Source organism: Phocoena phocoena, chromosome 8 (genome assembly GCF_963924675.1).
Source record: "Phocoena phocoena chromosome 8, mPhoPho1.1, whole genome shotgun sequence".
Taxonomy (NCBI): domain Eukaryota; kingdom Metazoa; phylum Chordata; class Mammalia; order Artiodactyla; family Phocoenidae; genus Phocoena; species Phocoena phocoena.
Window position 1 is genome coordinate 57430311 of NC_089226.1, and position 13831 is coordinate 57444141.

A 13831-nucleotide genomic window follows, 5' to 3' on the forward strand; every position below is an offset into this window, starting at 1 on the left:
AGTTTCTGATGCTGCCACATAACCTTTAAGCTGTGGTCCTGGTGTAGAAATGCACAGCCTTAGCCCCCTTGGGGCCTATATCTGTGAGACATCCAGTGTTCCTGGAGGCTGACTTTGGGTCTGGGTCTGTGTCTGTCTGGCTCAGTCTAGGATCAGAGGTCTGGGGTCCAGTGCATGGTCAAGTCTTGGTCCAAAGTCAGGACATAAAGGCTTTTCCTGGGGGTAGTTTGGAACAGATACCAACACCTCCACAGGGCACCACCCTGGCTATAATCACAGAACTAACCAGCCCAATGCCCAAATCGTACATGAACCAGGTTGCTGGTCTGCACAGAAAGGGCACTGAGAGGTCATCCCATTTAACCCCTCTCATTTAACCCTTGAAAAACTGAGGCCCCATGTGTGGAGATGACTCAGAAGGTAGAGCTAGGTTAGAACCTGGATTCTTGGCCCCATTACGTGTGCCTGGTTTTCTCCCATGGTAACCGTGGTAACCATGTCAGTCTCCCACTCACTGCAGTCCCTTCAGAGGCATCTCTCAGGGTCTCTTGACGTTTAATCTCAGTGAGGAGCCTGGAAGCCTGGTCTTGGGAGACTTCACCCCTCCATTTAGATGAAAACCACCTGCACCCCCTGCAGCCCAGGCCTCCTTGGCCTTGCTCCCCTTCTGGGGTCCCGCTTCCTGCAGAAGCCACTCCATTGTCTCAGATGCCTCTCAACCTGGCAGGAGTTTCCGCTCATTCAACAATCTCAGCTGGAGCCTGAAAATTGCCCTGAGGACACTTCTGACACAGAGAGGGGGTGTGGGACCTCTCACCCCATCTCCAGGGAGATGGAAGGCAAACTAAGGGGGGGACTACGGAGGCCTGCCACCGCCAGTGAGGGTTTTGTGCTCCTCACACAAGATACCTGGGAGCCTAAGGAATTTTTCAAAACTGAGATATAATTCACACACCGTAAAACCTACCCTTTCAGAGTATACAATTTAGTGGTTTTAGTACATTCAAAAAGTCATACTCTACCACCGCTATCTAATTCCAGAATATTTTCATCACCCCAGTAAGAAATCCTGCACCCATTAGCAGTCATTCTCCATTCCTCCCTCCTCCCATTTCCTGACAACCACTGATGTATTTTCTGGCTCTCTGGGTTTGCCTATTCTGGACATTTCATATACATTCATATAAATGGAATCATGCAATATGTGGTCTTTTTTGTGACTGGCTTCTTTCACTTAGCATAATGTTTCAAAGGTCATCCACGTTGTAGCATGTATCTATGCTCCATTCCTTCTAATGGCTGAATCATATTGCAGGGTATGGCTATATATCAATCACATTTTGTTTACCATTTATCTGTTGATGGACATTTGTTTCAGGTATGGTGAATATTCATATACAAATTTGTGTGTGTGTATGTGTGTGTGTGTGTGTGTGTGTGTGTGTGTATTTATTTATTTATTCATTCATTTTTTTCTCAGTTCTCTTGGGTATATAACCAGGAGTCGAATTCCTAGGTCATATGGTAACTCTATGTTTACTTTTTTTTTTTTTTTTTTTTGCGGTACGCGGGCCTCTCACCGCTGTGGCCTCTCCTGCCACAGAGCAACAGGCTCCGGATGTGCAGGCCCAGCGGCCATGGCCCACGGGCCCAGCCGCTCCGTGGCACGCGGGATCCTCCCAGACCAGGGCACGAACCCGCGCCCCCCGCTTCGGCAGGCGGACTCCCAACCACTGTGCCACCAGGGAAGCCCTATGTTTAACTTTTTGAGGAACTGCCAGACTGTTTTCTAACACCATTTTACACTCCTGCTAGCAATGGATGATGGTTCTAACTTCTCCGCATTCTTGCTAATACTTATTATTGTCTGTCTCTTTGATTATAGCCATCCTCATGGGTGTGAAATGATATCTCGTGTGGTTTTTTTTAAATAGACTTTTATTGGAGTATTATTGCCTCACAATACTGAGTTAGTTTCTGTTTCACAACAAAGCGAATCAGCCACATTCATACACCTGTCCCCGTATTCCCTCCCTCTTGAGCCTCCTCCCATCCTCCCTATCTCACTCCTCTATGTCATCACAAAGCACCAAGCCGATCTCCCTGTGCTATGCTGCTGCTTCACACCAGCCAACTATTTTACATTTGGTAGTGTATATATGTCCATGCTACTCTCACTTCACCCCAGCTTCGCCCTCCCACCCCACCCACCCCTGGGTCATCAAGTCCATTCTCTATGTCTACCTCTTTATTCCTGCCCTGCAACTAGGTTCATCAGTACCATTTTTTTTTCTTTTTTAGATTCCATATATATGCGTTAGCATATGGTACTTGTTTTTCTCTTTCTGACTTAACTTCACTCTGTATGACAGACTCTAGGTCCATCCACCTCACTACAAATAACCCTCATGTGGTTTTGATTTGATTTTCCCTAATGACTAATGATGTTGAGCATCTTCTCATTGCTTATTGGCCATATCTTTGGGAAAATGTCTATTTAAATAGCTTGAGGAGGGACTTCCTTGGTGGCACAGTGGTTGAGGATCCGCTTGCTAATGCAGAGGATACGGGTTTGAGCCCTGGTCCAGGAAGATCCCACACGCCGCGGAGCAACTAAGCCCGTGTGCCACAATTACTGAGCCTGCGCTCTACAGCCCGCGAGCCACAACTACTGAGCCCATGTGCCACAACTACTGAAGCCCGTGCATCTAGAGCCCGTGCTGTGCAACTAGAGAAGCCACTGCAACGAGAAGCCCGCGCACCGCAACAAAGAGTAGCCCCTGCTCGCCGCAGCGAGAGAAAGCCCGCGCGCAGCAACAAAGAACCAACACAGCCAAAAATCAATAAATTTTGAAAAATAAATTAATTAAAAACAAAAACAACAAATAGCTTGAGGAATTTGGTTGAGGACATGGAAGTGTGTGTGGCTGGGAAGGAGTCCCTTTTGTGGGGTATGAACACTCAGAGGAAACAAGGAGATGCTGAAACAAAAGTGACACCTGACAGGGAGGAGATAAGGAGTTGGTCTAGATAAGGGAAGTTGGGGCGAGGCTCTGTGGAGGTCACTTTGAAGGAGAAGAGAAGGTGAGGGGGTTCCAAGCAAACTCAGCCGGAGGAGGTCGACAGGATGATTTCTGAACCCCAGTTCCTCTCACCAGTAGAGACCAGTCACCTACTATAGCACAGAGGCTGTGCTACATGCTGTCCACGTATGTAAAGGCTTGCACGCACATTCTGCATGCTCGTGAAGCATCTCCACGACTCCGTGCCTTTGGTGACCTCAGGATCTCTATGCTTCCGGTGAGGACACCAAGGCTCACAGGTAACTAGCTCTGCTGACTCCGGTTGGTGCAGGAACGCGAGCCGAGGTGCTCATCTCAATGTCACTCTGTGCTCCCCGCACAGATTCGATGAGGGGAAGAAGCACAATGTTATTCTCTATCTTGGCCCAACCAGACCTATAGCCGGGCCACCTGGAAGGCAGCCGGGTCCGCCCCCAGGGGCCAGGCCAACCAGATGATGAGGCTGGAGCTAGGCTGGAAGGTCAGAAGTCACTGACCTGGATCCCCAGCTCTGAAAGAAACCCAGGGGATGGATGAGGGAGGGGGCAAAGGTCAATGGACCAGCTCAGGACCTTCCACCCTCCTGTGGCCCAGTCTATAGTGTGAGCCTCCGGGTGGAGGAGGGAAGCCCTGGCCCTGGGCCCTCCGCCCAGGTTCTGAGAGCAGCCACCAGTCAGTGTGTTGGGTGGCCAGTCGGTCACTGAACAGGGCTGGTCAGATCGGTTGTCAGTCCCCTTTGACCCCTTCCCGTGGGCTGGACGCCTCTATAGGGGGCTGGCAGCAGACAGTCTGACTCCCTGTTAAGGGATAGAACTCCCCCTGGAAGGAGGGTCCTGAATCCAGGGCTGTGTGTCCACCTCACCTCACCTCGCCTGCTGTCTCTGAGGCCCTTCCTGTCCTCTGAAGGCTTTTTCAAGGGCCAGCCCTGACAGGAGAGAGGGCAGCTGAGGGAGTGAACCTGGGCTAAGCTGGGCTGGCCTGTAGGAATAAGGAGGGAGGCAGGGAACCAGGTCCCAGGAAAAAATTCTAGCCTCTTCCTCTCTTAGTTGGGTAGTCAGTTTTGGGGGCCCCAGGTATGCCAGGGGGTTCCAAGGGCTGGCAGCCTGCGGCTCCAGAGCTGACAGGCAAGGGGCCTGTGTGCCTGTCGGTGGGTCATGTGGCTGCTCACGCACTCATGCCCATCAGCTGGTAAGTCACTGGTCCACTAGCCCACTGTCCTTTAGGAGACTTGTCTGTTCGGGCTGTCAATCGCCCACTCACTGTAGAGCAGCTGCTCAGAAAGCCAGTCAGAAAGTTGCCCCGAACGTCTGTCAGCCAGAGACCTTCAGTTCAGTCAGAGACTCCAGATGTGTTCAAGGCACGGGGTCCTGGCTGTGGCCATACCCGCTCCACGGCCAGGAGTCTGAGTCTGGGGGATGAGGGGCAAGGTTCAGAGAGCAGCCTGACAGGAGGGGCTGATTTTCCCTGCCCGTTCTTTCCTGGAAAGGCTCAGGGGCCTGCCTACTCCAGCCACCTCCCAGCTATAAGCAGCACATCTCAGGCAGATATGGGGCTGCGAGCCTGGATGTGCCCCTTTATCTTTCTCAGTCTGTTTCCTCTGTAAGGCGAGGATATAGCATCTACTCAAGGAGGTAAGGCATCTCCGGCGCCTGGCTCAGGCTTGGCACACAGTAGGCCTCCTGAGGGCCAATGCTCTCCCCTCTCCTGATAATCTTCAAGTACCTCTGAGGCCACAGACCCACCTGAACCCATTTCCTTCCACGCAGCCCTGGTTCCTCCACGTTAACGCCTCCCTCCGACAGCTCCAATCATTCCGTCTCTGGATCAACTCTCTCTTTCCCATCCAAGCCCCAGTCAACCGCAAGACCTGAGGACCTGGACCCCTTCCCGCCGTGCACGCTCCCTAGCTGTGGAGGCAGTTGCCCAGGTTTTAATCCCCCAGCTGGTTTTGATCCCTTAGACCAGCGGCCCCTTTGCTTCCTCATCCTCAACACAGGGCCAGCAATCCCTACTGCCCACTGCCGAGAGCGCCCCGAGAACCAGACCCTCCCGCCACGTTCAGCCTGGACACTAGAGGCCCCAAACCACACCTTACCGATGACATTAACTTGACTTTGCTATTCCACTGTCTTCATTAGCATTTTTAGTTTTTACTCTTCTTAGACTGAGCAGCCCCAGCAAATGGCTTGATTTTTTATGACAGGAACTTCCGAAAAGACGGAGCGACTCTTCAAGGGAAACCATCAACAGGGTGTGCACCTCAGATTCTTCGAATCTCTGCCCCCAGATCCTCACCTTGCTGTTTCTGCCAGAAAACCCTGGACTGTGGTATCACTATTCTTACCCAATCCTGGTCATCCCTCCCTCACCCACCTCTCTCCCCATTCTGAAGAACTGGCTGTAAAACAAACTTCCAAATTCTCAACAAATATTGACCTTTCCTCCCCACTCCGAGATACTGTCAAAGCTTTGAGAAGTGGTATTGTCCCTTATCTGGGTAAATAACAGACTTTGTCTTATTGGCAGGTTGTGTCACTTATTGGCAGGTTGTGTCACTAACATGTGGGGAACCAGCACCGACACGGTACATAGCAGGTGCTCAGTGAACATTGTTTTCTTCCCTGTCAGGTACAAACCCCCCCACCCGCCTTCATACTTGCTTTGGGACAGCAGGGAGCATTGCCACATCTAGAACTTGGGAACCAGGAGAAAGTTCAGCCCTGAAGGGCCAGGCAGGCGGGGGGTTGGGAGACCCAGCTCTCTGGCTCACCTTCTACCCTTAGAGGAAGTGGCCTGATGGAGGAGTTTGTCCTGGGGCCACCCTATGTGCTGGGCTGGGCACACTCACCCAGCCTCCTAGCAAACGGTTGAGGTAGCTGCTGTGACTCCATGATGTGGATGAGGAAACTGAAGCACAGAGAGGGGAAGGGGCTTATCCAGGTCCTGGGGCTGGTAAATGGCAAAGCCTGGACTGGAACTCAGGTCTGTCTGACACCTGGGCCCCTAACAGCAACCATGAGATGGTGGCTGCCAATGATGGCCTTAGAACCTATGAAAAATAATCCCCATGTAGCCATTTCTTATTCTGGCCTGGCTTCCCTCCAGTTAATTGTCAAAGGTGGTTGTATGGGGACAGTCGGCCATTCTACCAGCTGATTCTTTAGCTGGTCGTCAGTCAACACCCTCTTCTGAGGGTCTCAGAGAGCACTGTCAGGGCAAGGCTGGACAGAGAAATATGGTGAGAAGGACATGTGGCCCTCAGTCCAGGGGACCTGAGTATGATGAAAGTTCAGGACTCATAACCAAGGCCCAGATTTGAACTTTGAGGAGGGACGGGCTGAGAAATGCCGAGAGAGCCTGGGAGAATTCTCATATCCTGAGGATGGAGGAAGAGGGCTTGGACCAAGGAGGGACAAGGAAAGGGCACTTTTTCTCCAGAACATTCCAGCCTGTCCCTCAGCAGAGAGAGCATGATCTAGGGTCACTCAGACCCAGTGTGGCCTCGGGACAGCAATTAGACCTCTCTGAGCCTCTGCAAAATAGGAATAATGAGCCTTACCTCTCAAGCCTGCACGAGGGTCACACAGATAACATCCTTTAACTCCAAGATGCTGCACAGTGTCAGTTTTGTCAGTGTTTGCCCCAAACTCACCAGGGAGCTATCTCCAGGCCTGGCCACCAGGCCTCAGAACTTACTGTCCTGCAGTGGGACACTCAGCCCAGCAGTGCTCTCTCACCTCCTCCTGTTCCCTGAAGAGGCACAGAACCCTCTGGAAGCCTCCCTCTGCTGTCTCCTTGTCTTCCCTCCCCTCTCCATCCTCACCTGCTGCATTCCAAGACATTTATTTTTTTTTGCGGTACGCGGGCCTCTCACTGTTGTGACCTCTCCCGTTGCGGAGCACAGGCTCCGGACGCGCAGGCTCAGCGGCCATGGCTCACGGGCCCAGCCGCTCCGCGGCATGTGGGATCTTCCCAGACCGGGGCACAAACCCGCGTCCCCTGCATCGGCAGGCGGACTCTCAACCGCTGCGCCACCAGGAAAACCCTACCTTTATTTTTTTTCCTGATAATTTCCTTGTGCAAGAGAAGGAAAGGACTCTCCCCTACCCCTGCCACCACACACGCTTTGCCAGGGTGGTCAGAGGAACTGGCAGAGAGATAATACAGGGCAGAGGTTACAACGGGGAGGCCCTGGCCAAAGGCCCCATGTGTAGCTGCGTGAGCTGTGCACCGTGAAATGAATGGCACCCTCTGGAGTTGTGCGGGGCGGACAGCAGTCCTGCCTGGGGGCACATCTGACTCCTAGACATTTTTATTTGGCTTGTACAATGCTGGTTCGCTGAGTGTCTTTAAGTTAGTTGCCAGCATTTAAAAAATCAGGAAATTTCACACAAAACTCCCGATTTTTGTTTTTTCTTGAAAGATTAGCAGATCTGGCAACACTGGGCCCACCTTCCTATATGGAAACACTCAGCTGGTCTAAGATGCTTGCCTTTCATGTGGCAATTTGCCCTGTTAGAGCCTCTTTGGGCCCACCTGGCCTGCTTCAGGACCCTTTTCACCTGCCTGTGGGCTTCCCCATCTGTGACCCACAGCAACCCTGGGCCTGAGGAGTCTGCTGGACAGGAAGCCAAGGCTGGGTTAACCCTTTGAAGGGTGAGGCAGCAAGACCAGAAAAGGCCATGACTTGCCCAGGGTCACCACGGTGGGGATGGAGCTTGTCTCTGCTTGTTCTAGGAGTAAGAATGAAGATTGTTTCCACACACACTGTCAGCTCCACAAGACAGGTGGCCGGGGTCTTGGAAGCAAGCAGCCCAGGTGCCCGCTCTCAGGGAGCTACCAGGGTGTGTGTGTGTGTTTGTGTGTGTGTGTGTGTGTGTGTGTGTGTGTGTGTGTGTGTGTGATGGCAGGGCAAACACCTAATACAGAATCACAACATGTGCTCACTGTGTGACACAAGAAGTTCCAAGACTATAGAAACATAGTGAAGAGGTCCTAGACTACACTTAAAGGTTCTGGAAGGATTCCCAGGGGAGGAAACATCAAAGTAAAGGGCAGAAGTATGAAAGTGCAAAGACTGCTCAGGGAACGAATAGTCCAGCAAGACTGGAGCACTGGGGTCAAGGTGGGGAGGTGAGGCTGGAGTGGTTGGAAGGGCCAGGCTATGACCACCCCTGAATGCCAGGCTGGAGGGCTGGGTTTTGTCCTGAGCCCAGTGATCAGGTCTCATTTGGCCTCCTATGAAGACCTCCGTGCCTCTTGGGAGAGAGTGGAGAAGTCAGGCTGTGGGCTGGGACCAGGGAGAATGCAGGAGTGGGGTCCAGGGGAGCGAGCGATGATGGGGTCTGGGCCAGGTGGTGGCAGTGGAGATACAGAGTAATGAGCTGATGGACCACAGTGGGGAGATGGGAAGGACAGGACTGGGTGGAAAAGCAGGTGGATGGGGAGTGCAGGAGGCCAAGGAGTCCTGGGGGCAGGGGAGTGGGGAGAGGTAAGGCTTTTGGTCTGGGTGTACCACCATTTAAGGCAGGATTGTAGGGTGATAGTGAGCTCAGCCTTGGACGTGTGAGTTTGGGCTGGCACGGGGGCTCCCAGGGGAAGATGCTTAGGAGATCGTGGGCTCCAGGACAGCCCATGAGAGGACATGGGCCAGAGCCAGTCTGGTTCTCAGTCTGGAAGGCACGTGTGGAGAGAAGGGAGCAGAAGCCACACGAGGGCAAACTTGCCTTTGCGAGGGAGAAGCCTCCCCCATATGCCCTGACTGAGGAGAGCAGAGCAAAAGGAGGAACCCATCCTGGAACCATGTTCAGGTGCCAAGGTTGAGGGGATGGTGCAGGGTCACAAATGAGCCCGGAGGTTTCTGGAAAACCTACCAACCTCCAGCATTCACACAGCCACGGCCTGAGGTGTGATGACTTCCTAGCCGCAGGCACTGGGCAATCCATTTGTCCAGATACCTCTCTCTGGAGGTGTGTGTGTAGGAGACCAGCCTCGTGGCTAACCCTCGCCTCCAGCCCTTTCTACCTCCTAGATTGCTCTGGGCTGCCTCAGCCTGCTGGCTCCCTGGCCTAGCTCCTGCAGTCCATGCCAGCTCTCTCTCCCTCCATAAACCTCCCCTGCCCGTCCTGGTCCAGTTCCCTCAGCCCTTTCTCTGGGATGCCAGGCTGGTCACCCTCCTGCATCACTTATGTCCCCCTCTTATCTGCCCGATTAGCCAGTGGACTCCCCCGGGCAGAGGCTGTCCTCTCCTGGGTCCTGATGGACCATATCGGGTCCCTGTTGAAACCCTTTGGGACAGAAGACTTTGAATTCAAATATTTGTTTTGCCACATTGTGGCTGTGATCTTAGGCAGTTTATTTAGCCTCTCTAAGCCTCAGCCGCCTTCTCTGGCACACAGCGGCTTTGGTAGGATTAAAGGAAAATGCCCTGCCTGGTACACTGTGGCCCTCAACAACGGTGAGTTGAGGACCCCATCTGGCGCACGTGAGTAGGACGCCACAGCCTCCAAGAGGTCAAGGCCACCCCTAGTGAACATTCTTCTCTGGTCCCAGTAGATGCTTGCTATTCCCCAAACTCATCCTGTTCTTTTCCACCTCTCAGCCTTTGTACATGCTGTACCCTCAGCCTGGAGTGTCCTGCCTCTCCAGCAAACCACTTCTCATCTTTCAAGGCCAGGCTTAAAAACATGATTCTTGAATTGAGTTAAACAGAGTGAGGGAGAAGAGAAGGGTGGAGTGTGGGAGTCTGGGGAAGTTGGGGGGGGGGGGGCTGCAGCATGAGCCTGGGGTGGGGTGGAGGCAGTGTGGGGCCCCTGAGGGCTTCAGTTCCCCGTGTGGTCCCACAGGCTTCCGCAGGGGAAGAATCAAAGACAGGAAGTTGGGGCGGGGCAGTCTTGGGCCTTGGGCTTGGCTGTCACCTTTGGGAAATTCCTCCTAGCAGGATCCTTGGGTGGTCTGTTGGGAGGACAATAGCATGTTACTGGCCTCCAGCTGTTGCTTTCTGGTGTTTTCCAAGCTGGGTCAGAGACACTGTGCTGGGACTTTCTATTCTCAATTCCAGCCCTGACTACCCCATCTAGACCCGAGATGACCCTAAAAATAGTGATGAGGGCCGGGGGATGGAGGGTGAGCCCTGAGCCCTGAGCCCACAGGGAATCCAGGCCGGCCTCCTTAGGCCTAAAACACAGAGCCTGAGGCTCAGAGACATGTGCCCATTGGCCCAGGCCACACTGCTTCCTCCAGCCAAGAGTCCCAGCTTGTCACTCTCTGTGCTTTACTGTTTACTCCCCGAGGGCCCCACTGTACCCCATCTCACTCCTTATCACGAGTCTCCAGTCCTCAATAAGAGTAGGCTTTCAAAGCAGATTGGAGGGAGGGAAGGAACGTCATGGGGCAGGGGCTGCTGGGGGCATGAGGAGGATGGAGGAGAGCTTCTGCGCTGAGCCTTCCCCAATACCCCACCTCTGCCCCACCTGGGCCAGGTTCTGGGGCCTCAGGAATGGATCAAATCAGACCCCATTCCCAGGGAGCTCCCAGTCTGGGGAGGCGGGCATTGTTCTCCATCACTCCAAGCATCAGTGCTTAGGGCTCTGGGCTGCAGCCCATGAGGGGTAGCAGGAACCAAGTTCACCTCCTCTCCACCCCCAGGGTGTGGCTAGGCCCAGGCTTGCACCCTGGAGATAGCCAAGCCTGCCCCATACAAGAGGCCTCTGCTCCATTGCTCTCTCCAGAGGCAGAAAACTGAGCTTCTCAGCACTGGAAGGGACCAAGTGACCACCTCAGCTGACCCCTACCATCTACTACACAGATGGAGAAAGTGAGTCCCAGAGAGGGATAGAAGCAGACTGGGCAGTGGATACCTGGCATCCGATCGTGGAGACTCCTAGACTAGGCAAGCTCGCCATGTGGTTCCCAGCTGCCTAAGATCTGGCGCATCGGACCAGGCCCGGCCTGGAGGAATAAATTCCCTGCCCACTTCCCAGTCACTAGCTCCCAGAGAAAAGCTTGCTTTGTCTGGAACCAGTGGAGAAGTGCCCAAGGTGGGTGGAGACTCACCAGCGTGGGGTGTGTGAAGGGAAGAGAAAGCCCTGAGGGCAATGGCACAGAACAGAAAGGGCTTTGGCATGGGGCAGGCCTGGTTCTGGCCCCGACTCTGCAGCTTGCTTGCTGGGTGACCTTGGACGAGTCACTTGCCCTCTCTGAGCATGTGTTTCCTCACTTATTAAAAAGGGTGAGAGAATGTCACTGCATTCTCCTAAAGCTAGTGAGGCAGAGCTACAATTTGAAGCTGGTTCTTTCCCTTGCCCCACCTCCCTGCCCTGGGTTGGCCCACATGTGAACCTAGGACTGGAGAGAACAACAGAAACAATACCAGGAACAAGGAAGGACGAACTGCAAAGAGAGGATCAAACAGCATATGGGAGAGAGGTTACTTCCAGCTGGGAGAATCAGTCTGGAAGGCTTCCTGGAAGCGTCGGTGTTTGGAGGAGTTAGAAAACAGGACAAATTTCTCGAGAATGGGATGTGGGCAGGTGCCTTCCGGGTGGAGGTAAAGCTGAGCAAAGGTGCAGACGTGGGAAAGCAGCTTCCCTGAATCACAAAATGGGCGTGGTCTGGGGAGATCATTTTCTTCAGCGCCTCCCCCATAGACGGGGAAGCTCTACCTGTTGCCTAAAGGCACGGGGGAGAGTTGGTGCTGGGACTTGGCTGACGGCCAGGTCTGACTGACTCTTTTCTCTGGTATCTGCCCCTGGCTGGGACTGCTGGCCCTTCTCCCTCAGGCCAGCTGTATGTGGGTTTCTTACCAGGCTCCAGGCTCTGTGTCCTGCCCCAGCTGCATCCCCACATCCCTCAGACCAGAAAGAGAGCATGGGGGAAGCCTGGCCATAGCTCAGACTGGGGCTCAGGAAGAGAGGCCAGAGGTGGCTTCGGGTGGCTCAGTGAGCAGAAGCTGAGGTCAGCCTCCTGCTGTGTGTGTGGGAAGCGGAGGGCCAGCTAGAGAATATTCCAGAGCTGAGCCCTGCAGGGGTCAGAATCACAGTTGGGGTACAGGTGTCGTACAGCCAAAGTCACTAGTTTCTTCCCGTAGGATCACCAACCCTCAGATCCCATAACAGGCCAAGGCTGACTGGGAATTTGGTTTGTCAGTGGCCCGTCTCCAAATTCAACTCACTCTCACTGTCATCTCCCCTGCAAGGGCCGCAGAGGAAGCATCCACCCCCACCCTTCCTTCCATGCCGTGGCTGCAACACAGCCGCATCTGCCTGCTCGGCCCAGGAAGCCCCCATGCCTCACTCCCCGGAGCAAGTCCGGCCTTGTCTGAGTGGGTGTGAGGCACACAGACAGCTGGGAGAAGGCCAGAGGTGATCGCTGCAGGGCATCCAGCCCGAGGGCCACCCTATCTGAAGACCCTTTGTTTCTTCCACCTTCCTCCTCCTGCCCAAGAAGCTCAGCAGGACGCTCTGTTCCCAGAACCAACGCCCTCTCCACATGGTGCTTTGGGCACGCTCCAGACTTGGCTTCTCAAGGCTTCAAGACACCTCCCCTCCCGCTTCCTCCCCGCCCCACCACCAACAAACGCACGTAGGTCTGTGCAGGTCTTTCTCTGAATCGGTTTCTTTTCTGTGCTGATCTTTCGGATTCTTTGTCTGCAGGCCCGTCTCTCACCTGATCTGTCTCTGTCTGATTCTCTCTCTCTCTCACTGTCTCTGCTTCTCTTTATTTCTCCTGGTCTCTTCCGCAGCCCTCTCTCTGAGCTGGTCGCCCCTGTCCCTGCATTGCTCCAGCTGACACCTCTTGATCTTTGCCTTCTCCTGCTGTCTCTGGCCTTCTGTCTCAGACTTTGTCTGACTCTGAGTATCCCCGGACTTGATCTGGGTCTGACTATACTTCTCTCTATCTCTGTTTTTGTCTGCTTTGTCTGTCTCTATCTTTGCCTACTTCAAAGGGAGAACAGGGCTTGGAGAACGTCCAGGGGCCTCCCTTCCCATTGCCCTTTCAGTTTCTCTGTCTCATCAGGGAGGTTAAGCTGGGTGCCCTGCCTCCAGCTGAGTAAACAGTGTCCCTTCCTGCCCCTCTGGTCATTCACTCATTCATTCAACACACCCTCACTAGGTCTGGCCATGTGTCTGGCTCAGTGTAGGGAACTGCGAACCCCTGCCCCACCCCAGTGCGCACAAGTTACCCCTACAGCCTCACCGTTCGCCCTGGGAACGTGGGCCCCAGACTCCCTCCCAATGCCCCTTTCTGACTTTGCCCAGACTTACCTATCCTGGGTCCCATGATTTCTGGGGTGCAGTGAGCTTCAGCCCCTATTTCAATCTCAGGACTGGAGCTTAGTGGGAGAGAGGGAGTGAGAACTTATCTGGGGCTTCTGTAGACAGCAGCCAAGGGACCACAGCAGGGATGCGCCAACGTGGGGACTCCAGGCACCGGGTCGATCGATGCTTTTTGGGCCACGGTGGACAGCAGCCACCTCTTCCAAGTGGGTTAGGAAGCCCTGCTCAAACTTGACCCTACTCTCCAAGTGCCTATCTCCCTTAGTCACTAGTTCCTTCTCTCCGTCTCTTTCTCTGAATTCCTCTGATCTCTGGCTGGGGCAGCCCAGGGCCAGAGTCGTGGAGGAGGATGTGTTTGTTTAGATCCAGCCCCGCTGATGGGAGGAGGCTGCTGACTAGCCTCCCCTCAGCCTGTTCCTTCACAGCCTCTTGGCTTGGCACTTCCCTTGGATATTTTCTCCTGCGAGCAGTGGGGAGGTGAGGAGCAGAGGG

The 13831-nt window shown here is 54.0% G+C and overlaps 1 protein-coding gene across 1 annotated transcript in view; it reads right to left on the bottom strand.

Moving 5' to 3' along the window:
• SLCO2B1 (solute carrier organic anion transporter family member 2B1) overlaps positions 1–13599 on the bottom strand; it is a 51045-nt gene extending 37446 nt beyond the window's left edge. The window contains exon 1 of the mRNA XM_065881831.1: positions 13328–13599. Within this exon, the coding sequence (XP_065737903.1) occupies positions 13328–13343 (16 nt within the window). The 5' untranslated portion in view covers positions 13344–13599. The remainder of the gene's footprint in view (positions 1–13327) is intronic.
• Positions 13600–13831: the final 232 nt, after the last annotated feature.